The sequence below is a fragment of the Mastacembelus armatus genome, chromosome 19 (genome assembly GCF_900324485.2).
Source record: "Mastacembelus armatus chromosome 19, fMasArm1.2, whole genome shotgun sequence".
NCBI lineage: Eukaryota > Metazoa > Chordata > Actinopteri > Synbranchiformes > Mastacembelidae > Mastacembelus > Mastacembelus armatus.
This window is the reverse complement of record NC_046651.1, coordinates 16442055-16464596: the sequence shown is the minus strand read 5'-3', so window position 1 is coordinate 16464596 and position 22542 is coordinate 16442055. Positions and strand designations below refer to the sequence as shown.

At 40.7% G+C, this 22542-nt stretch overlaps 1 protein-coding gene across 4 annotated transcripts in view; it reads left to right on the top strand.

The window, feature by feature from the left end:
* tanc2b (tetratricopeptide repeat, ankyrin repeat and coiled-coil containing 2b) overlaps positions 1-22542 on the top strand; it is a 115655-nt gene that overhangs the window by 39478 nt on the left and 53635 nt on the right. For 3 of the 4 annotated variants that reach the window (XM_026314705.1, XM_026314703.1, XM_026314704.1), the window contains 2 exons: positions 14344-14415; positions 16834-17013. In XM_026314705.1, coding sequence (XP_026170490.1) covers positions 14344-14415; positions 16834-17013 — 252 coding nt within the window. Of the gene's footprint in view, positions 1-352; positions 471-14343; positions 14416-16833; positions 17014-22542 lie in introns of those variants that run through there. The other variant, XM_026314706.1, reaches the window with a different exon arrangement.

Below are 22542 nucleotides of genomic sequence, written 5' to 3'. Positions count from 1 at the left end.
TTCTTGGAGATTATTGGCTTTGAAAGAGTTAACACATTCTGCCCATGAAGGAGGAGAGAGAGAGGAGGAGGATGAGGGAGAGTTATTGCTGCCAGAGAGCAGGAGGAGGAGGAGGAGGACGAGGAAGAGGAGGAGGAGAGGGAGAGGGAGAGTTGCCTGTCTGCTCGTGCGTTTGCGTGTGTGTGTTTGCGCGGCTCAGTGAGTGTATGCGTACTGACACCTGGCGCTCACCCTCCCTCGCTGCTCAAATTGTGGAGAGCTCTCTGCCTGTCTGGGCCATTCTTTACCTCTCTCTCTCCCACTTTTCCCTTCTACTCCCTCCCTCTGTCATTTATCCTCTTCTCTCTTCATTTCTTCTTCTTGTTTTTTCCTCTCGGTGCTCCTACAATCCCCTCCTTTTGTTCTGGATCTCCCCTACTATGGTGCAGGATTTTTATTGCCTGGACAGACGAGGCGCTCGACTGACAAAGGTGAGCCGGATGAATCAGGGCGGGAGCACGGGTGGATGGGATGGGTGGATGGGATGGATGGATGGATGGATGGATGTATATACAGGGATGTCTGAATCCAGTTGTGAATACAGGGAGTGGTGGAAACTGGCTTTAGAAAGAGCCTCTATTCATTAAAGGCTCAGTTGTTAATTGTTTCTCAGGATTTTGTTCGTTTCACAGTGCAAGTCTGAGCAGCTCTTGGTTTGAAAAAGGCGTCTCAGTGTGTACTTTGAAAGGTGCAGGGTTCAAGTGTGTGATTTAAGAGCAGTGTTGAGACTCTGTGTTCTGATGTCAGCACCATGTGTCAAATCATCACTCCGACTGATTTGTTTGCTCTGTTGTAGCTGCTGTGGGTGGTGTCACCTTGACCCAGGTAGTGCGCTTTCACAGCAATCAGCTGCTCGGCTGCATCGTGCCACACCTTAAGCACGTGTGTGTGTGTGTGTGTGTGTGTGTGTGTGTGTGTGTGTGCGCGCGTGCGTGGATAGATACTGAAAATAAATCTAGACTGAGAGAACCAGAGGGGCCACGGTGTCTGACAGATGGCCATTAGAACAGAAAATTGCATGAGAGACCGAAATGAAAGCTCAAGTATCTTAATGGCGGTTCACCGTGCTCCTTATGTGATATCTGTCGCTACTTATGTCTTCAAGTTTATTAATAACAACAAGTATTTCTGCTTGCTGCTTCCTCACAGTTATGTCACCTCTCACTGTTTTCACCTCTCCATCGTTCTTTCACTTCACCCCACCTGCCCCTCTCTGGGACTGGGCGACTAACCTGGATTTTTATATAGATCGAATCATCTTATATTGTTAATCAGATAAATTATGTTTTAAATATAATTTTGCTCAATTTTGTCTGTATTATATTTATGGAATATTCTATGATGCCCATGTTTGTTTAGATACAGTGAGAATATTTGACTCCATTTGTTTTATTACATTTTTTTGTGTGTTGAGTTGGTTTTTCACATTTTTCATCTATTAATATTTGTCAGATATAAATTGTATTTTAGTAAGAAATATCTCTGGATTATTACAACCTGGATCTTATTTTTGTAGTTTACCCATTATTCATATATATATTTTTATTTGATAATGTTAGAAAACTTATATGTCCCATCGATTTCATTTTGAACATCTGGCAGCCTATTGGCATTATGGGTATTGTAGCAGTTTATTATTAAAGGTATCACGCCTGCTCAATAGTCATCTACTTCTGTTACTGTTGTTCCTTTTCGCTCCCCCTCACTGTGTCATCACTTCGGTTACTGTAACTCTGTCCTTCTTTCTCTCTTACTCCGTTACTCTCTCCCACCCACTCAGATATTTCTGGAGAACAAAAGGAGAGAGAAGAGAGAGAGAGATAAAACAGTAGAGCAGGAAAGGCCTAATGTACCAGCCCTGTGTAGGCTAATGAGTCTTCACCACTCCATCCCCTCTCTTCCTCCCATCCTCCTCCTTTTTCTCCTGTCCTTCTAGCTCCATTTATTCACATTATCTCATAACCAAACTTGTTCGCTGTATTCCTTTCAGGTGCTCCCACCTTAAAGTCATTTTCGTCTTCATCACTATCTTACCATTCATCACTGCTGCTCAGCCCCCTCCTTCATCTCTTTTCATCAATACATAATCTGACATTTTCATCATAGCTTTTTTTTTACATCTCTCTTACTGTTCCAATTTTTCTTTTTATTTCTTCTAGAGTGGTTATTTTCTTACACCCCCTCATCTTCCTTTTTTGTCAAATCCCACTCATTCATCCTCCATTTATTCTCAATATTACAGGTGCTAACCATTTGCCGTCTCTGGTCCTCATTCTTTTTTTTACCATGTGGTTTTTTTTTCCAAACACCTCAATTAATTCCATCCTGTTTTATTCCATCTCTCATTTTTCCCTCATTTAACAATATTTTCCCAGCATACCAAATACATATATCCTCCATAAACAGCCTGCTGGTGTGTGCATTTGTCCATGACAAAAATGAAATACCACAGTAGTGGCCTGTTTGAATTTTTGATGCCACGCAGGACTTATCAGCCCCCACCCCCCGCTGCAGTGGCATCCTGTTGTTTTTGCCAGTCAGGAAACTGGGCTTTCATTGTGCCTCTTGATGTGGATGGGCTCATTACTGCTGCTAAACGCTGTGTGCCTTTGAATAGCAGGAAGTGCCCTTGCTAACTGAGCATACTGAGGGACTTTGTGTTGCTTCACACAACATGATAAAGGCAGCGAAACATAACATCGCATAAGGGAATGGTGGCATTGGTTCACTTCACAAGAGCTGCAGTCGTGAGGACCCGAAACCAGCAAAGTCTGGAATGATCCCAGACCATCTTTGTCTGAGTGTCTCTGTTTGATGGCAGTTATCGTGCTATCGCTGAATTCAAAACTAAACTCTGTCTCTGCCTGTACTTGTTTGTCTGTGCTCTCCTCTTCCTCCTCCTCCTCCTCCTCCTCCTCCACCCTGTGGCAGCCATGTTTGCCATTCTTAATCACTGTAACTCCTGCTGGCACTCACTGTAAGGATGGGATTTATCAGGCCTCCGGATGGATTTATCAGGTTTGACAGGACTGATGATGGAGCCACCCATGCAAGCGCACATATCCTCGCACATTTTGCTGGTTTATCTCTATTTGTGTTAAAATGCCAAGTGAATAACTGCTTAGTTAGTTCATTTTCAACAATTTCGATAATGGATTAATTGCTTAAGTAATTTATTAAATGTAAAACATTCACTGGTTCCAGCTTCAGGATTTACAGTTTTTTCTGTTATTAAATTATCCTAATTGATTATCTTTGGCTGTGTGCAGTTGGCCAGAGAAAATTTGAAGGCATCAGCTTTGAGTCTGGGAACCTGTGCCTGCTTCACATTTTATATACTAAACAATTCATTACAATTCATTGATTTTCAAGTAAAAGAACCGATCCCACTCTTCAGCTAAACCAGCCCTTCAAAAACAGACAATAGACTCAAAATCATATTTGTTTTTTCTCGTCTTTGTCAAACTTTTTTGAACTTTTAAAAACAAATATCAAATAAGACATGGTTCTGTGCAAATTTATAGTTTATTTTGACTCTCATTCACATAGAGGTGAAAGAAATAATTATTATTATAATAATTAATTCTAGTCATTTTTAAAGCAAAAAAAAATAGTCCCAAAATGCCAGATACTAACTTCTTAAGTAAATCACTGTAAGATCAGATCATTGTAAACTAAATATCATTCAGTTTGGGATAAACAGAACAATTTTTGTGTATTTTCTTTTTTAATCAGTATAATAATACATTCAAACTCTTCTACAAATTCAAAACATTAAATGCTGGTTAGGACTACTACTAGATTAGTGTCCAACAATGAGACCTACAGGAAAACAGGATTAACTACTCGGCTGAAAGCAGCACATGCAAAATTGATGTCAGACCAGTATGCTGGATCTGCCAAAACAATAACTGTCTGTCGTCCCCCCCCCCCACACACACACACACACTGAACCATATCCTCGAGTTACTGATGTTGTTTTTTCCTCCATTTGGGAGTTTCTGCACTCAGCAAAATGCATTTTGATGTCTTTTTATTAAAAGTGCTTTTTATATACAATTATTACTTTTTCTTTCACTCCATCAGTGTCCTTATAGATTTGTTGTTTGAAATATCAAATTATATTTCTTTAGTGTAACAGGATTTCACTAAATAAGATCCAGCAGCAGAAGTTCAAGTTAAGACATGAATAATATTGAATCCTTCTAAATAAAGTCAGCATTACACTCATTCTGTCTTATAAGGTGTAATTACATACATGGAGCCTACTTTTGTGTTGGTGTCTGCAGGTTCCACCATTCCCCAGTCTGTTTCATATTTAATGTGTATTTTATAATTCAGGCCTTCTTGTTTGCAGTTGCAGGCCCATCTCCATTGCAACTGAGACGTGTGAGTGTGTATTCTCTGTGTTTACGTTATGTATGTTTTGTGTTTTTAACACAATGGCACTAAAATCAGCAAGTATCTAGCTGTGGGCAAGCACAGGGTAAGAATTACAAAGTGCAATGAAAGAAGGCACAGTAGCAAGGACAGCTTCAGTGTCTTTCTGTTCCACCTCTCTGTCCTCCATACTTCAACTGTTACTATGGCCACAGTCAATGGCCACCTCTCTTTCTCTTTCTCTTTCTCTTTTTGTCCTTAATTGTTACCCGCTTGGCAGGTTGAAAGCTTTGTGCTGTGATTGGAATGAGGAGAAAAACAAAATGACTGTCTGCCACTCACATTTTTGTGTCCAACATCAAACCTTCTTTACAGTTGTGTTTTTGTGCTCGTGGCTATTTTGGGGACACTGTACGCTGGTTTTTATCTTTTGTGTCTTTGGCATTTTGCTGGTTTTTCACAAGGAAAGGTGCACTCTGTAGCTGTGGACCAAATAAAAGGATACAAAGCAGTGAGTGATTATATAAATAGATTTGAGTAGCTTTTGTGTATCCTTTTGTTATTCCTCTTAGACTTTTTTGTAGACATCTTTATGTGGTGAACACGCAGTAACGTTCAGTTTGGTGGAATTCTATCAAAAATGAATCATTAAGAAACATTGCTCTTCAAAAGTAATGTCCACTCAATAAGATGATTTACATTTGTCATACAGCTGGCAGACAGTCCATGGAAACCTGAACTGACTCCTATCCAAACTTGTAAAAGAGGATTTGGACTATAGTAATCCACAGCCTGGAGCTGTGTCTGATGCTCAATACTGTGCTGCCCTTGTTTGCCTGAATTTCCTTCCCTAATGGAGCTTTGTATATTTAATGCAAGCCAAGTCACCTATGCATTTTAAAGTGGTGTATAGTTTTCATAAGAGATAGAGCTATCTGTTGTCTGATTGTTGCATTCACAGGGTTATTTTGAAGTAACATTTCTGAATCCCCTGAATTCTTCATGTCCTTGGTATTCGGAGAATTAATTCACCCTCATTGAAACTGACAAAGCCAAGATTAGAGTCTGGTACAAACTTCTCCATCCACATCTATGGCTTTTTTGTGAAGCTTACAAATCCCCATGGTACAGAGGAGACCCTGAGCAGCAGGGATGAGGATCAAATTTAGCAGTATTGCTCTCTAAGCTGCTGTACTGTAATAACGCAGACTGTCATTCACTGAGGCAGTAATTTGAAAGGCAGTAAATATCTTCCACCATAATGAACAAGCACTGCAGCAGGAGCTGTTCTCCTCAACCTCGCTGTGTGAATTTGTCAGGATCCCAACCTTTTCTCATTAAGCACTCTTCGTCGGTGCAGAGAGAGGTACCTGCAACCTTAGCAGGACTCACACTCACCCATCGGCTCACTGTAGACAGCCTGAGGTCAAAGGGAACTAGAGGTGATGCTGCACTTGTGTCGCAGGCCGAGATGTGTGTACTGATTTATAAAAACAAGTAGATACATGAGAAAAAAAAAGCAACAGAATAACCACAAGTCGTGTTTTCTCGAATGATGGTGTCGGTTTAGCTCCTGATGTACATAGTCCTAGTGGCCTCTGTATTTCAGGCAGCTTCTCCTTTCTAACCTGAAACTGTCAACTCTGCTGATGGAAACAACATCTGTCGCTGGTGATCTCATAATAACCGACCTGAGACCTGATGAACTAATTGTAAGTTAATGACATGCTCCTTGTCTTTCAGAGTATCTCTTAGCTACCGAATAATTTCACCTTGTAAAGGACTTTAAATACTGAGTCAGACTCTTACTGCATGTGGAGAAATTCACGGCTTAACAGGCTCAACATGTTTATTTACAGCTGCTAAAGCTCTAATTGCTGTTTAAGTGCAGGGTTTAGTGAATTGACATGAATTATTATATCAACAGTTATGAAGAAAAAATGACCAGTGGTTTCAGCAATTGAAATGTGAGGACTTTCTGTTTTTAGTTGGACTAGTCATTCAGATGAAACGGGTCATATGAACCTCGCCCTCTGGAGATCAGTGTTGAGCAGTGCATTTCCTGACATTTTCTAGATTAATGATTGATGGAAGAATATACTGTAATTGGCAGATTGACTTGACCTGTTAGTGTTTGAACAGAAGCCGAAATGAAGAAGAAAATGAGGGAGATTGTCATTGTCTCAATTCCAGTATTAGTGAAAAGGTGAGAGGGGGGAACTATGAAGGGAGACAGAGCAGGTGGGATGTCTGCCTTTCACATTATTTGCGGTCCCTCTGTGTGTGATTGTCAGGGATTAAAAATAGATAGAAACAAAAGCATCCATCTTTACAGCAAAGCCTGGAGGCAGACCAGAAGCCATGCCAGCTTTTTATTTCTCTGCTCCTCCTCTTTCTCAGAGTCTCAAGGCAGCTGAAGCAAAGTTCTTATAACACTACCGTTTCCGTTTGCTTGTTTGTGCTGCATGTTTTGGATGGATGCTCTGTGATGTAACCTCTGTGGTGTGTCAGACTGAAGCTAAAGGATGTTTGATGCAGCCACTGGCTTTTATTTTTATTTTTATTTTTTTAATGAAGCCCACCCACTCAGTTCTGTGACACAGCTTTTCTCAGCATCGGATGGCGGTGTAGGAGTTTTTTTCCCTCTGTGTCTCTCTCTCTCGCTCTCGCTCTCTCTGTGTGCCACACACACACACATTCTGTTTTGTCCCTACTTCCTGCATCATAACACCTCCATCCATCCAGGACACTGCTGAGTTGTGGTGCTGTCAGCCAGGGCCTGACGCACTCAGCCACTCACATATGCGTCACCTCTCTGGCCCAGTGCCGCCATGGTGCTGTTCACTGTCCTCCAGCTATACCTCAGGGTGCAGGGTCACGGGCTCAGGCTCTTCTGGATCGCAGGAGGGAGGGAGGGGATCAAGTTTTACTTAATTATTAAGCCAAGAAACCACTGTCTTTTTTGTTGAAGGGGGACACAGGTCATGCTTGGGGAAAATGCAATACCATACAGGAAAATATCAGAGATATAACTGCTAAAAACATAGATTGTAGTTTTTACACTATAGCTGACCAATGTTGTTTTGTTGATATTTGGTCTTTGATATTTGGGAGCTGAGAAAGTGGTCATACCGTCCTGCCTGATCCTGTCAGATCTTGCAATTTATGCAGGGCTGGGCCTGATTAGTACTTAGATGGGAGACCACCTTGGAAGACAAGGGGTCGTTAGACTCAGCCACTGAGGTTGCAGAAGTCAGCGCAGTCTTAGTGTTGGTCCCAAGCCAGAGTAAATGAGAGGGTTGTGTCAGAAAAGGAATCTGGTGTGAAACCTGTGCCAAATCAACCATGCAGATCAGTTGATGTGGTGACCCCTAAAGGGAGCAGTCTAAAGGAAAAAAAAATTTTGGGAGCTGAGAAAGATGAGTTGTTGAACACCGCAGAGCCGATAGTTCCCTGAGAAGTTGGTAGAGACCAAAAATAGAGCTAAAAGTGAGCAAATATCAGCCTTACATCTGCACAGAGGACAGAAATGTGATTGCAAATGTGTTGGCAGATTTTTTTCTGCAAAGAATAACTGGATGTTGATGTGAAGTTTATTCTTTGTTTTCTTTTCTGTACCTTATCAAGTTACAAACAATAAGCTTACAATATTCATTTTAGCATAAAAAAAAATCACATTAGCCCATCAGTCCCACAGTTGCCCATAATAACTAGAGTATGGTATGCAATGCAGGTCGTATCATGGACTAGTTGGGAACACATTTGCAGTTAAAAAAGGAACGGTAACAGTGGTTGTATGAGACAAAAAAAAGAGCTGCATTAGGATATGTTGTACTGTAGTGCTTGGATAATCAAACATTATGTAACAGGACAAATAGAGATACCCCTGTTGTGCTTTAAGCATGAATAGGATATAAGAATATTTCTTCTTTTATTGCAGCCACTGTTGCTCAGTAAATTGGAAGATGCCGCTGATTTACACTGAGCCTTCGGCCTTTAAACTAATATGCAAGAACAACAAATGAACCATGGATAGAACAACAAAGACTCATCTAAATTATTTTCAGTGCTATTATCTTAGAAATTAAATGTGCTTTGTTTAGGTGACTTGTGTGTTTTGCCTGAATTAGAGGTGGATTTATATTGAAGATACATGCAGATAAGGAAAGCCAACAGCTGGTCTCTTCTTGCTCCGCTGGCTTGACCTCCAGCTGCAGGCGCAGATCTTCTGTTAATTTAACATTTAAGAGTTACAACATGTCAGTGCAAAAAAATCTTTATTAGTGCCACTTATTCAGTTCTCTCTGTGCCACAAGTGAGATTCCTTAATTTAACAGAAGCTATAGATGTTACCACATTTATATGAGGACTATAAAACCAAATTCAGTCTATCTGACAATTTGTGCAATTAGGATTTAGGCTGTGGTAATGTGTTCAGTTTTTGTGTTGTACTCTTGAGGAGGCAGCAGGCATTAGAAACATTCAGAAGTGTCTGCTACCCACACAGTACACCAGCTTCTTTGCTCACATGCTCGCTGGCTGGGTTTTTTTGCCTTCTTGCTTGTAAAAGAGTAGAATACACACATTAAATCAAAGCTGATTTGGGCATTGTCCTAAATTCAGTTAACAGCTTGTGAAACTGCTGGCTCGACTGGCCCTCCCCCTCTCACAGTCCTACTGTTCAGCTCAGCACACCTGCATTTTCCTGTCTCCATAGACTCACAACAACAAAAGTCCATAATAGTATCTTCCCTCCACTGGGATCCCTCATAACTGGTGCAGTTTGTCCTCCCTCAATCTCAGATTCCTTAAGAGCTGACAGGATTGTCTTCTGGCCTGTCACTGCAGGTAGTACAGCCAGTGACGAGCAGCTCAGCGTACCTCACTCTCAGCCTGGTGTTTGTATTACTTTAAAATCACCACAAGGTTGAAACACTGAGCCGCGTTGCCTCAGTAGCGTTTATATCCATCAAAAGCCTTCTTTAATCTTACTCTTGTGCTTGTGTTGAGAGGGGGACGATGTCAGTGTTAGCTCGAAGCCTAATAAGAAGGGAGCAGGTATGAGGAGACAATGGTAACTCAGGAAAACACAGTCCTGTCCTCCTTTATGTGCTACAACAATTATCAGAATAATTGCACATCAATTTTCTGCCAGTTGACTAATTGATTAATCCCCTGAGAGCTTGGTGGTTTTTAGTTCAACAGACAAAAACCTTCATGAGCACAAAATGAACTGGCAAAGTTTGAGCAGTTTTGCTCATATCGCACGATTAGTGTATTTTTTTCTTCTGCCTGTGCTTTTATCAGTGTGTGTTAATGTTAGTGTTAGTTGGAAAAAGGTGATATCATGCATTTATGTGCGCCGGTCAAGATTTACTGGTGTCATTTTGTTTTTCTGTATCTACATTTCCATCACCTCTTCTCTCTTTCACCTGTGATTTGACAAGTCTGAGTAGCCGATTCCAAACCAGAGCTGCTCTCCCAACCTTGTTAAAGTCAGTGACCCAAAACAGATTACATTACACCACAGATCTACTTTTGATGAAATTTTGCAGGGATGATGGCTGCAGTTAGATATGACATGAATGCATCATTTTTATATCTAACTGTTGGGGAGAGTGAGATGTTGACACCTCCTTGAAATCTTGATTGGTGTTGGCACTAGTCTCCCCTGAAAATAAGATTCTTGGTCTCATCACAGCATAGCATCCCTGTAGCATAGCATCCCCATGTGTGTGTGTGTGTGTCTGTTGCGGTTTCGATGTGGCGGTTCCTTATTGTTTTACTTTGGCAGGTTGTCAGAGCCCTCCACTTCCTGTGGTAGAGCAGGACTGGCTCAGTGCAGTGGTGGAGAGAAAACACTTGACGCGCTCTCACCGGAGATGCGTGTCTGTTTATCCTTTGGATTGTTTGCATGAATTTTTGTTAGCTTACACAAAGCTGGTTCTAATGATGTCCACCAACTTCAGAGCTGAACAGATGTCTGTGCTCATGCAGCTCAGTGCAACACACTGCGGTGTTGTGATGCATCAAGATGTTCCACTTTGTTGTGAATCTGATTAAATCTGTAGGGGAAAAAAAAAAAGAACATCAAAACTCAGACACCAGAACCTTTGCACCTTTGTACTGACATGACTTGGTGTGGTAATGTTGGCGCTGTCAGTGCGTCTGCTAATTAAAATATTTTTTACTTCTGCAATTTCAGATCCAAACAGAGCTAAAACAATTAGTTGAATTTACAATTAGACATTTAATTATTTGGTCAAAACGTAATAAACAGCAGTGTGGATCATAGGTTGTGACATTTATCAAGATTTTTCTAACTATTTCTATCATGAATGATTAAGCATTTGAGCTTTATTTAGTTAAGCTATTGTGAATACATACATGTCAGGATAAACTAAAGGCTCTGCTCAACAGCACAGCCTCTTCAGTTGCAGTTTGATTTTTATATACCCTGCAGGAATCAGCAGACAGGACTGATTCACTACTTGGCATTTACGTTTCTGAACTTTTCTTTTTAACACTCTTTAAATCAATTTCTATTTTGGTAAATTAGTGGTTCATCCACACACAACAACTTCATGAGATATATACCATGCACGTACGCTTTTATTTGTGTGTGGGCAACCGTGTGCTGAATAAATATCAGCATGTTTTTATTATTATCGTTCACTCATGGTCCTGTTTCTGCAAGATTTACAGGGATTTGATATAGTTTGACATTTAGTGCTGAGAAACTTAAAGTGTATAATAGGATTTCAGGTTCATGGCAACTAATTAGAAATGTATAGTTTCTTGCACCTAAATGACACAGTTATTACGCTGCCTGCGGAGATGCCGTGGTCTTAAGGCATGAAAAATGCAAAAAGGATTTTTGTGCTGGTGGTTGCATTCCCAGGAACTGTGATAAAATACGATGAAAATATGTATATTTCTCAGCCGATTTGTTATTTTGATGAATGGTAAGAAAAAACTGCTGTGACACGGAGAGTAAGTGGTGTTTAATTAGGGTACTACTTTGTGTCCTGGTGAGAAACTGGGGATTGACAACAAGTTGGCAACACAACAACATTAGGGCCCCTCAGAGACAGTAAGCAAAGGTAAGAAATAAGGCAGAGAGGAACTAAACCTCACACTGAATCACTGCACTGTCTCTGAGTGAAGTCATTGAGCTGAATGATGTAATTCGCTGGGCTCCTAAAATCTTGGATGTGTCTCGGTTACATGGCTCACTTGCAGTCTCTTTTCTCTTCCCATTGTTGCTTATTTTCTAGAGTCCCTCGAGTGAAAGGCAGGCATTGATTGCACTTCTGGAGGGAGTTTATTGTCCAGATGGGTAATACAGATTTTTGGGCGTCCAGCATAAAGATCAAAACCACTAAGAGTAACTAGTGATGACTTCGCTTTCTGGCTTTTAAGCTCTTCTTTTTGCCAAAGATGATCACACAAAAGATCCCAATTTGTAGTAATCACTCTCAGACAGTACCTGGGAAAGATGCCTTATTTTGAAGCACTGGTCACATTGAACACTGTGAACACAGGCACATTCACCACAGACAGTCTGAACAATAATGATAATAATGCCATGCTCCATGGGATCACTATCAGATGTCATGCTGTCTTCTCCCATAATGACTCTTTGTCCAAGTGCAAAATTGACTTGCTCCTTTGACATCCTCACAATGCACAGTGGCATTACAGCTGCAAAGAATAGCCAACAAAGTAAGTGTGCCATTATTTCTTTGCTTTAGGAGATGGTCTTCTTTCAGAGCAAGCGACGTTTTGACTTTTCAGCTGAATATGATGTGTTTGCATCTGAGTCGGATGCTGAGCTGTGTTCAGCTCTCACAGGTGGTTGACAGATGTTCTGTAAAAAACTAGACTGATGTCCACTGTTTGTCTCTGTGGTTGACTGAAAATGCGTCTCTGTCTTCTGTCAACCATAGCCACCCCCCCTCCCCTTTATGTTCCCTTTTTAATAGGCCATTGATTTATGTGGCAGGACATTATACTGTGATTACTGGTAACAAGAGCGCAATCTGTATAGAAGAATAGGAGCTTTCTCTTACAAATAAAAGAGCTACAAAGATGTATTCTCAAGCCTAAAAAGAAATGGTAGTGGGGAGACAGGGGACAGCAGTAAAGAGGTAAAACCACATTTGTATTGTGGAATTCCAAACCCTCAGAAACAAAGTCATTTAGATTGAAGGTTTTATGTGTATTTGTCATTTATTCAACCTGAATAAAAGCTTGTTTAAGGTCCAGTGAAGCCTGCAGCTCTTTTTTATAGTTTCTAAAATGAAACAGTTTCACCACACATCTGTGGAAGATAAAGCCCAAGAGTTTTGTGCATTGTCTTCGATTCAAAGAAATTATTGACACATCACATGTGATATTTTGAGCTGGTGAGCTTGTAAGATGACGCACTATTTTCTTAAAACTTCACCTTATGCACCAATCGGATACAAGCATGTTTGCAAAATCCATCACTGTACATGACTGAGCTTAATGCTCAATGCATTTCAATCTTTAAATGCAAGAGCATGTGCGTGTATTCACAGCTCACTGTGTAATCAGTGTTTGTAGCCAGTGTTGTTCATAATAATCAAAACCTGTACTGATTTTCAGAAAGTGGATTTTACTAGACCATATGGCTCATCTGGTATACAAGGTGAGATGAGCTGTTGGTGTAGCAGGAGCATCAGCTCTATGTTCTGTCTGTAAACAAGAAGAAAAAAGTCCCACCCATATATGTTTTTATTGCATCACATTTCATGCTATGTCAGCCTACCTATTAATTTGACACTTTTGACATATCCGGAAAAATGGCTTAGGTCAGGAAGCAAGCACTGGAAATGCTCTGCAGAGGACTAAGCTTTCACAATCAGTGTCAATCTCAGGCTGGCCCAGTTCTCACACAATCATGCCCCATGGCTTATTCTATCGGTTCATCGACAAGCTTGATCGTTCCACCAGCGAGCCAATCTAGCCTGCTGGTGCAGTGTGTGAATCTGCAATGGGAGAGATAATACATGAGTATTTGTTTGGGCCTTCTGGGCTGATGGTGAGCTCTGTGATTAAAACACAATGCCTCACCAAAAACATACGATCCATTTATGTTGAAAGGTCTTTTCTACTCAATGCAACATCAACCTACAGTAGCTAAATATAAAAAAATCCATCACCTTAGACTAGTTTTATACACGTAGCTTAGTTTGGATTTCAATAAGAGCTCACTTAATTCTATGGGGATGTGTTTATTCAGAGTATAAATCATTTGTTCCAGGCCTCCTCTGCTGGTCTGTCTTGCCGTACAGTAGATCCATCTGCACTTGAACAGGATTATGAAACAATCCCCCAGTGACACTGACTGTGCTGCCCAGTGTTGCCGCCCCCCACCCCCTCTTTTTAGCTCCATCCACTGTGGCTAATTCTGCCTGCCTGTTCCCTTGGGCGTAATTGATCCTCATATCATTATTGTCTGTGGATCTATCATGAGAAACGCCTACTGTTTTACTGCTAGCCCTCACTCATTGAACCACAGAGCTCAGTGAGCTCTTTGATGGTGCTAACACAGGACTTTCTGCATGCAACAATGGCTGTAATGTAAACTACTCTGCTATCTGCATGGGCAGGCCTTACAGACAGAGGCTCACTGACTGTTTAGTCTAACCATGGGGAGGCGGAAAAAGTGGAACTTGGCGGCACGCTCCCCCTTTGCCACCATAAGGAGCCGCTTAGGCCCCAGGAGAAAGGGTGTGGAGGGACTGTGTGTGAGCAGCCTGCTGGGGGTCCTCCGGTCCCACACCTGGCTGATCGGAGAGGAGGAGGTGGCCTTGCTGGTGGCCCGCACCTCCTCACAATGCTACCAGCACCAGCGAGCTCACTCCCTGTCCTTCTCTTTCTGCTCTTCGTCTGCAGATGGTGGGAGCGAGGACTTGGCAGACCCCCGCCCGCCTGGTCTAGATCATCACCTGAGCCACATTGGCCAAGGTAAGCTAACAAATATTTTCAGTTTTCTCTAATGAAATGAAAAAGACAAAAGAACCTGGAGCATTGTGATTACAGATTTCTGAATGTACAGTTGTGCATGTACAAGCCATTTGAGCACTCCAGCAATAGCCTGTCTTCTCTTCTGTTGCCTCGTGTTACTGAATGTGTATTATGTGAGTGAATGAGAAGCGAGTTGCTGAGAAAAAACTCTTTTCCACCTTTACCTTGTTGTTTCCTGTAATACTTCTCTCTCGGCGGTCGCCTTTCAGACTTTCATTTCTGTTTTTCACAGCAGGAGCCTATGAAGCCTTGTTTTTCAGGCAGTATTTTATTTGACTTTAGAGCGGAAAAGTTTATGACTACTGGAAATGAAGGCAAATTTACAGGAACAGAACTGTATGAATTTTATATTCTTGTAATTGTGTCTGTAAATCTGAGTTACTTCAGGGGAAATAGGCTGTATCCAGAACAACAGGAGATGTTTATCAACATGGGAATGTTAGTGTTTGGCAGGAAATATTTTGGTCGATTATAATTTCATTTTGCCCATTTTTTCCCTTCTCGTGCATGTTTTGAGCCAAACACCCGATGAGTAGGTGTTTGTGTTTATTTCGAGGCATGGAGAGGCCTTTAGACATATCTCCCATCACAGTCCAAAATAAAACACTATCATTTCCCCCTTTGTTCTGGGGATTTCACCACCGAAGTGCTGCTCATCCTCGCTCTCCACTCTTCCAGTCTTTGCCCTAAATCACACCTTTTGACTTCTTCTCCAGCCTGTCAGAGTTTGCATAGGACTGTGCAGAGAACAAATTTGAATTGTTAAGATTTTAAACCTCAAATGTAATTTTGCATTTTTAGAATTTTTTGTTGAATTTTTCATTTTTGTGTGAAATATCATTGTTGGTGTTTTGGAGAATATTTGCCGAAGTAGTGGTATATTTTAGTTTTCCTTCACTATTGGAATGCATTAAGAATGAGCTGGATAATGAATCCTGATAATTGCTACAAGAATACCAAGTTCCCCTTTAGTATTCACACCAGGATCTGCATACACGAGGAGAATTTTCATGCTGGGGGATGTAACCACTGCTCTGGCTGTTGTTTTTGTATTTGCAGTGACATTCCCCAGTGCATGGACAGACTGACTTGCTGTAGCCACAGAGAAATGTTTGTATGTGTGTGTGTGTATGTGTGTGTTTATATCTTCCATGTGTGCAAGTGGTTCTATGCTCATGTATTTGCATTACAGCTGCAGATTTGCCCCCATCCTAACAGTCATACAAGCATCCTCTGGGACTTGTCACGGACTAGTGGCTGATAATAGCTTCATGTCTCACTGTGGCTGCTGTTATCTGATGCAAGACTATTGCTTGACCAGTTAGTTTTTACAGCTCTGGCTTCAGGGAAATGGGCAGTCTGAGCCAGAACTGATTCACAAAATGAATGTTGTGTTTACAGAGAGCTGGCTGGTTTTCCGTTTACTTGAGAATGTGTATGTGTGTATGAAGTTAAAAAAATCCCTAAGTTGTCATTAATTTGTGTTTTTTTTAAAAAAAAAAAAAACAAGAGAGGAAAAGTATGTGAGTGAGTGATGGAGGGTGTTTTTTTTTTGTGCTCCATCTATAATTATTGCTCACTTTTTTCTAAATAAAATGGTCTTTCATGGTCATGACTGTGCTGTTTTTTTTGGTTTGTTCGAACACATTTTAGATGCTGTTATATTAAAACTTTGGTGTATTGTGTTACTGTGGGGCATACAGAGGTCAGGCAGGCTGTACTTTGTCACAGTGAACGTAAACAGCATAAGTTGCCTGCAGGGCTTTTCTCTCTTCTGTTTCACGCCAACACTCAATACTGGTGTTGCACTGATATCAGGACCCAGGGACCAGGCTGATGAGGTGTCTGTCATGCAGGCGGTGGACAAACAGAAACACCAGTAGCAGCCTATGCAATCCAACACATTAGCCCTATAGTGCTAAAATGATTAGTCAATTGATGTGTGAAAATGTTGTAGGTCAATTATTTCTTGAATCATGAAAAATGACAAGCTGTACATTGTTGGATTGCATTACTAAAGTGTTTCTATCTTTTTGTACAAATTCATTAACTGTGTAAGTATCAGGACAGTATCATACTCATTAAACTGCAGAACCTGCCCATTCATTGATGTCTCCATACATACAGAAAGGAACGGGCCATTTAAACAGATTATCTCAGTGACAATAGACTGAAATGTTTATCACAGTTTGCCACACAGTTAACTATCAAATACAAACACATTCTTCCATGAAGGGTCTTTGCAGAAACTGATTGTGCATCTGTCCCCAAAGTGTTAGAATGATATTAAATGTTAATGCACCGTTCAAAGCAGAGAAAATCATCTCAGCCTGCTTTGTGTTCCCTCCCATCCTGCAGGTGGCAGCATAGACAGCGACTGTGCCTTTGAAGGAGACTACGCTGTGCCCCCGCTCTCAATGACCGAGGGCATGCAGCATATTCGCATAATGGAGGGCGTGTCACGCTCGCTGCCCTCCTCCCCGCTGCTCACCCACCAGACCATCAGTGTGAGGCTGCAGCCCATGAAGAAGCTCACAGGTAAAATACTGCAGTGGCAGAGGATTCACACAGAGTACATGGGCTGAATTAGTTAAGCGGTGTTGTCACATTTTCAGAATGTGGGTTTGGGCGGGAAACCACAGCCAACGGAGATGTGGGCTAAATCTGGTTCAGATTTGTCTTGTACGCACATCTTTGCCGGGAGCTGTCCTCCCCCACAGACTCATTGTACTAATACAGCCTCCCTTAACCCTTCACTGTATCACTGTAGGCAGGGTAGCTAATCAGAGAACCACACACACAGTAAATTTAAACAGATTTTATGAGACAAACTGAAGGGGAGTGGAATAGCTTCTCACCCTGATGCTTGTTGATAAGCAGTAATCACTTACTGTGTTGCTTACCCACTAATTCTGAGTCAAAACATAAAGCAGGGCCAAGCTCTAGCCTGTGGCAAATACTGCAATTTCCAATTCTTGCAATCACCAAAGTCCTACCTAATTGACAGTGCCAAGAACAACTGATGGACTATGAGCTGTGGTCAGCTCTGCCCTCCTTTATCACTTTTCATCTCCCACCACTAATCGTTTCCTTCCACATTCATCTCTGACATTCAGAGAATGTGGAAAATTGCCTCCCCTGTCTCCCCATTAACTGGATTATGAGTCTGTGTCATGTTCACTCTGCTGTTATTATGGGGAAGCTGTGGTTTGGTACACAAGGCAGCCTGGACATCCAAGGCTTACTGCTGTACTGGATTGCAAAATGAGAAATGAAATATTGACATTGCAGCTTCACCCAGTATCAGTGCAGCCTCCACATAGAAGCGGAGTGGGTGTGGAGGACTTGATTCAGCAGTCGCCACTAGGGTGCACCAGCCACTCTTCCTCAGATCATTAACCAGTTCTGATATACCACAGGGCCATTATTTTTACATCATACAGAATGATTTATGTTCTCTCATGGGTCATCCAAATTGTGGGTTTTTAAAATAAAACACTGCAAAACAGATTTTGTTTCATTTAAAATGGGTGGGCCAACCACTGTAGAATGGTCTGTGTGGGTGACAGGATCTAACAGAAGCATTTTTGTGGGGGATCAGGTCTTGAGACCATTCAGATTTGAGACCAATTCAGTCTCAGGCAAAATGATAAGTTTTCTCTTCGTTCCTGCCTGCTGTCTGTGGAGCCACCTTTGGTTGTTCCTTCATTTATTTTCTTTAACTTGATGTTTTGTGGCAGAGTCTGATTTGATGTCTGCATTTTCATCTTCATGAATCAATATGATTTTTTTTAGACTGGCAGTGTGAAACTATAAATGTGTGTGTGTGTGTGTGTGTGGTTATCTTGATTGCTGTCACTGAGGAGAATATTGTGTAAGAATAGCTTGATTAATGATGTGCAGTGCTGTCTCATTTGTACTGTTCTTGTTCCACAGCTGACGTAGGGAGAGGTCTCTCTGCAGTATTAGCACATGTTGTCTTTTAGCGAGATATAGACCAGTCAGATGCTGCATGCTGTGATGGTTGTTTTGTAGTTTTAGATTTTTAATCTGAGTATCCTATTTTTGCAATAATATGCACTATGTCTCTGCTGTGCACTTCCTGCAGTTCAGCTTTTTGTGAGTTTTACCTTTTCATAACTGGCCCATTTGCACTTGTGTTTGTGTGCATGAGACAGCAAGAGATATAATTTTGGCAGGATTATCCCCTCACGATGTTAATCCTCCAGATTTATGTCTCTATCAAACCACCTATTGTGCACAATATTGTAGTCTGTTGTAATAACAAAGGCATTCAAAAATGACAACATAAACCTGGCATGGCAGATGTGTCATCGCAGGACTGAAATTAGTTAAATCATAAAAATTAGTGATTAGGCTTCATTTCATATTGAATGTGAAAAGGCTTCTGATCAAGGTTTTTTCTTCTGATCACATAGTGATAACATGAATTTACATGGCTTACAGGAGCCAAATGACTCTTCAGTACATCAGCACATCTGACTCTGTGACAACAAGCACAAAGGCCCTCAAGTGCACTGATGTGGTCTCAAGTCCTCAAAGATCTGTGCCTGCTGTCAAGTGGCATCGAACGCCAGATTGTCCTAGGTCTCAACCACCCCGGCTTTCTCATCCTTTAATTAATTCAACTCAGCACCACTTCCTGCACAGCTTGACAGTACCAAGCTTCTGTGTGTGCTGGCGTCAGAGGCCAGAACCCCTCCCATGCCAGAGATGGCAGCAGTGGGAGAAAGCGTGGTGGCAGAGGAGAGCATGAGAGAGCCAGCAGCAGCAGGTGGAAAGGCTGCAGCACTTTGATCCCCGCCGGTGGTCTCCGTCAACTGCAGCTTCTCTTTGCCCTCCTGTGTAGCCCTGATTGGCCATAGGGAGGCAGAGAGGGGATGGCGGTGAATAGTTATTCATCCTCAAGGCTCTGATAGAATGACAACGCTATGAAAGTGCTGACCTTTTTAGAGAATCATTGAATTTCTGATAAAATCCCCTCAAGACTCTCAAGGGGGCCTTAAGACGATCAAGAGGTCAATTTGTGAAACATATTGTTGAGTAAGACATAATCTACTATCACACTCATCCCAGGGTGTTTTTTTTTTTTCTGGCGGTCAGATTTTTATGAGCATGACATATGTTTTTCACTACAAAAGAAAAAACTAAATGACAGAACTTTTTCTAAGGTGTAAGAATGAAATATTGGACAGTGTGATTAAAATTTAAGAGTAATTTAAGTAAACTCAACTTTGCAACTGCCTGCTGAGGAAGAGCATGTGATATGATCGAAAGCTCTGAACTCGCAACTCAACAGACGCTGTGCTGAGGTTGTTATGCAACATTTAATAGATTACATTTAGTTTTGCTAAATAAAATTAGATTTTTTTAAAATATTAAAACAATACTTTTATTAAAACATCTTAAAACAGTCTGCTGACTAGCTTATTCTGGAGCTTTCAACCACATCTCAGTCATTTCAACCCTCCTGTAATCATGTCACTAAAGTAACTGAATTTCTGTGTCTAACTGAAGTGCACTTTTTTGCCAACACTGGGCTTGACTCTGGATTTTGTGTTTAGAGAACAGTCACTTTAGCTTTTGTGATTTGACATAATTACAAGCCTTTGGAATTTCTCAGGGAAAATGCTCATTTTAGGAAAAGTTTTTCCAGTAAATCACGATACAGGGCTTGTCTGTTTCCTTCTGTTCTCCACTACAAATAAAGGTCCTGCATAAGAAAAACTATACAATCAACAAAATATACTTTAAGTATCAATACACTGAGACAGAATTATTTGCTAGTAGATTGTTACTGCTGATGCTTAAACCTCTTATTTTAGTAACACTTTATTTTACTAGTCCCATGGCTTCTTGTAATTTTCTAGAAAGTAATTTACAGTAACTACAAATGTATAATTAATAGTTATTGCATATACTTAAGGGAAATGTACACACTGTGGATTTGCAGTTAATTAATACCAATAAATTGCTAGTCTTACCTAGCTAGTTTTACCGTCACTCATTAATGTTTTAGTTCCTTCATGGACATTTTTCTCAGTGACCCAACTAATTAAACACAATAAGTGTCTCAGAACATTGTCCATACTTCCCCAATTATTTAACCTAAATTAGAAATAGCTTTTTTCCTGGAAAGTCCTATAAAGTTCCTTGGAAATAAAGATTATTATGATTTTAACTGCATCATATGCTGTTGGTTATTTTAATCTCAGTATGATATTCTCAATGTATGTTTTGTATGAAAAAAATGTTGACATAGTAAATACAACTATAAAATAAAGTACAATATTTAATGTACAGGAATTGTGAAGTGGCATAAAATAGTAAAGTACCTCAGATTTGTATAGTTGCAAGTACAGTACTTAACTAAATTTACTCACCAGGGTTTGTTTTTATATGCAGCGTCCCTTGATCCTCACACATATTTTGCAGATTTCCCCGACCACCGTGTTTATATTGACTATTTTTAGTCTGCTGGTGTCTAAGACTGTGAGTGCCAATGAGTGCTCATTCTCGCAGTGATATCTTATTAGCTCTTTGTTATGAGATGTAATCATTGGTTGCTTATGTGTTCCTTAATAAACACCTCCCTCAAGTGTCAGGCCCATCAGAGATGTCACCCCCAGTTGATTGATTGCCCCTGCTCCACATTTAAAGGGAATTATTTCAGCATCTCTCTGCAGATTACATAGCCTTCCCCTAATTAATGGTAGCAATCAATACAACTACTGCCTCCACATGGACTGCCTCATGAAGGTGGAAAATTGCATTTGGCCTTAAAACTTGAGGAAAAGGCATGATTTCATTTTACCACCTAAGCTTTCTCGCACTCTTGCTGCAATTATCAACAGGAATATGAGTCTATCGAAAATTCATTGTGTCTGGTGCTTCCAGTAACAGAGTAATATGTATAAGTGGGATTGTACTACAGTAAGCTAACTTCTAAGTGGTCACATGATGTAGGAGTAAAAATTCTCAGCAGCATTATGGACGGTCAGGATTAACAAAGCACAGAACTGTGCAGAACTGCTTAGTCAGGTTTTACAGCTCATTGTGTGGGTGGTTTTAAAGGATCAACATTAGAACACTTTGGTGCTTGTGATGAATGCAGTGTTTCTGGGTCTGTGTCATTGTTTGGTGTTTTTTTTTTTTTTTTCTTTTCTTTTTTGCTTTTTACAGTATCCAAAATGGAGATGACTTGTTGTGCTATTTCTTGCATAGATACAATAAGATTTTATTCAATGTGTAAACCCCTACAGCTGAAAATTATAGTCTGTTCAGGCGCATTATTTGCACATTATTATGCAGGGTTAAAAGGTGTCTGGGAAATGTAGGAACTCTATAATAGAGCTGCAACGAATGATAGATTAGAAAAATGAATTTAAAATAAATTATTTTACTTACTGATTAAATCAGTTGAAGTCAATTTCAGGCAAAAATCATCCCAAAGAGGTCGCAGCTCAGATTTATACCTAAAGCAGTGAATGAGGGATGTTGATGGGTTTTGACACTGTAACATCAGAACCAAAGGCAGAAAGAAACAAACTTTCCGAAACTGTTCTTTGTCTTTTAGCCTTTGTGTTTTTTTCTGGTGTTTGGCTGAACAAAGCAAACATTTTGATGACATCACCTTCAGCTTTAGGCAATTGTGATGGGCGTGTTTACAGTTTCCTGGCATTTTATTAACCGTAGCTAGATGTTTCAGGAAACAACAGCTAATAAATACCAGTTGTGCCAGGTCACTGCTCAGTTGCATTAGTAAACATTGACACATCTACACGCGCGACATCATGGAAACAAAGTTAAACCTGTTCTGTTTTTTGGATGATCTCTACTCTTCTGTGTTTTGAATATTGGTTTCTGGACACTACGGTTTAGAATCTGGATGTTTTCTTTAACGCTGACCTTCTGAACGTCTCAGTCTCCCCGTCTGTTTTCCAGCATCACACTTTGAGAAAATCGCTCTTCAGTTATTGTCATTAGTTCTTGCCCCAACTACCCTAGGCACCATGGACGCTCCAAATCATTTACTCTGCGAAGGAA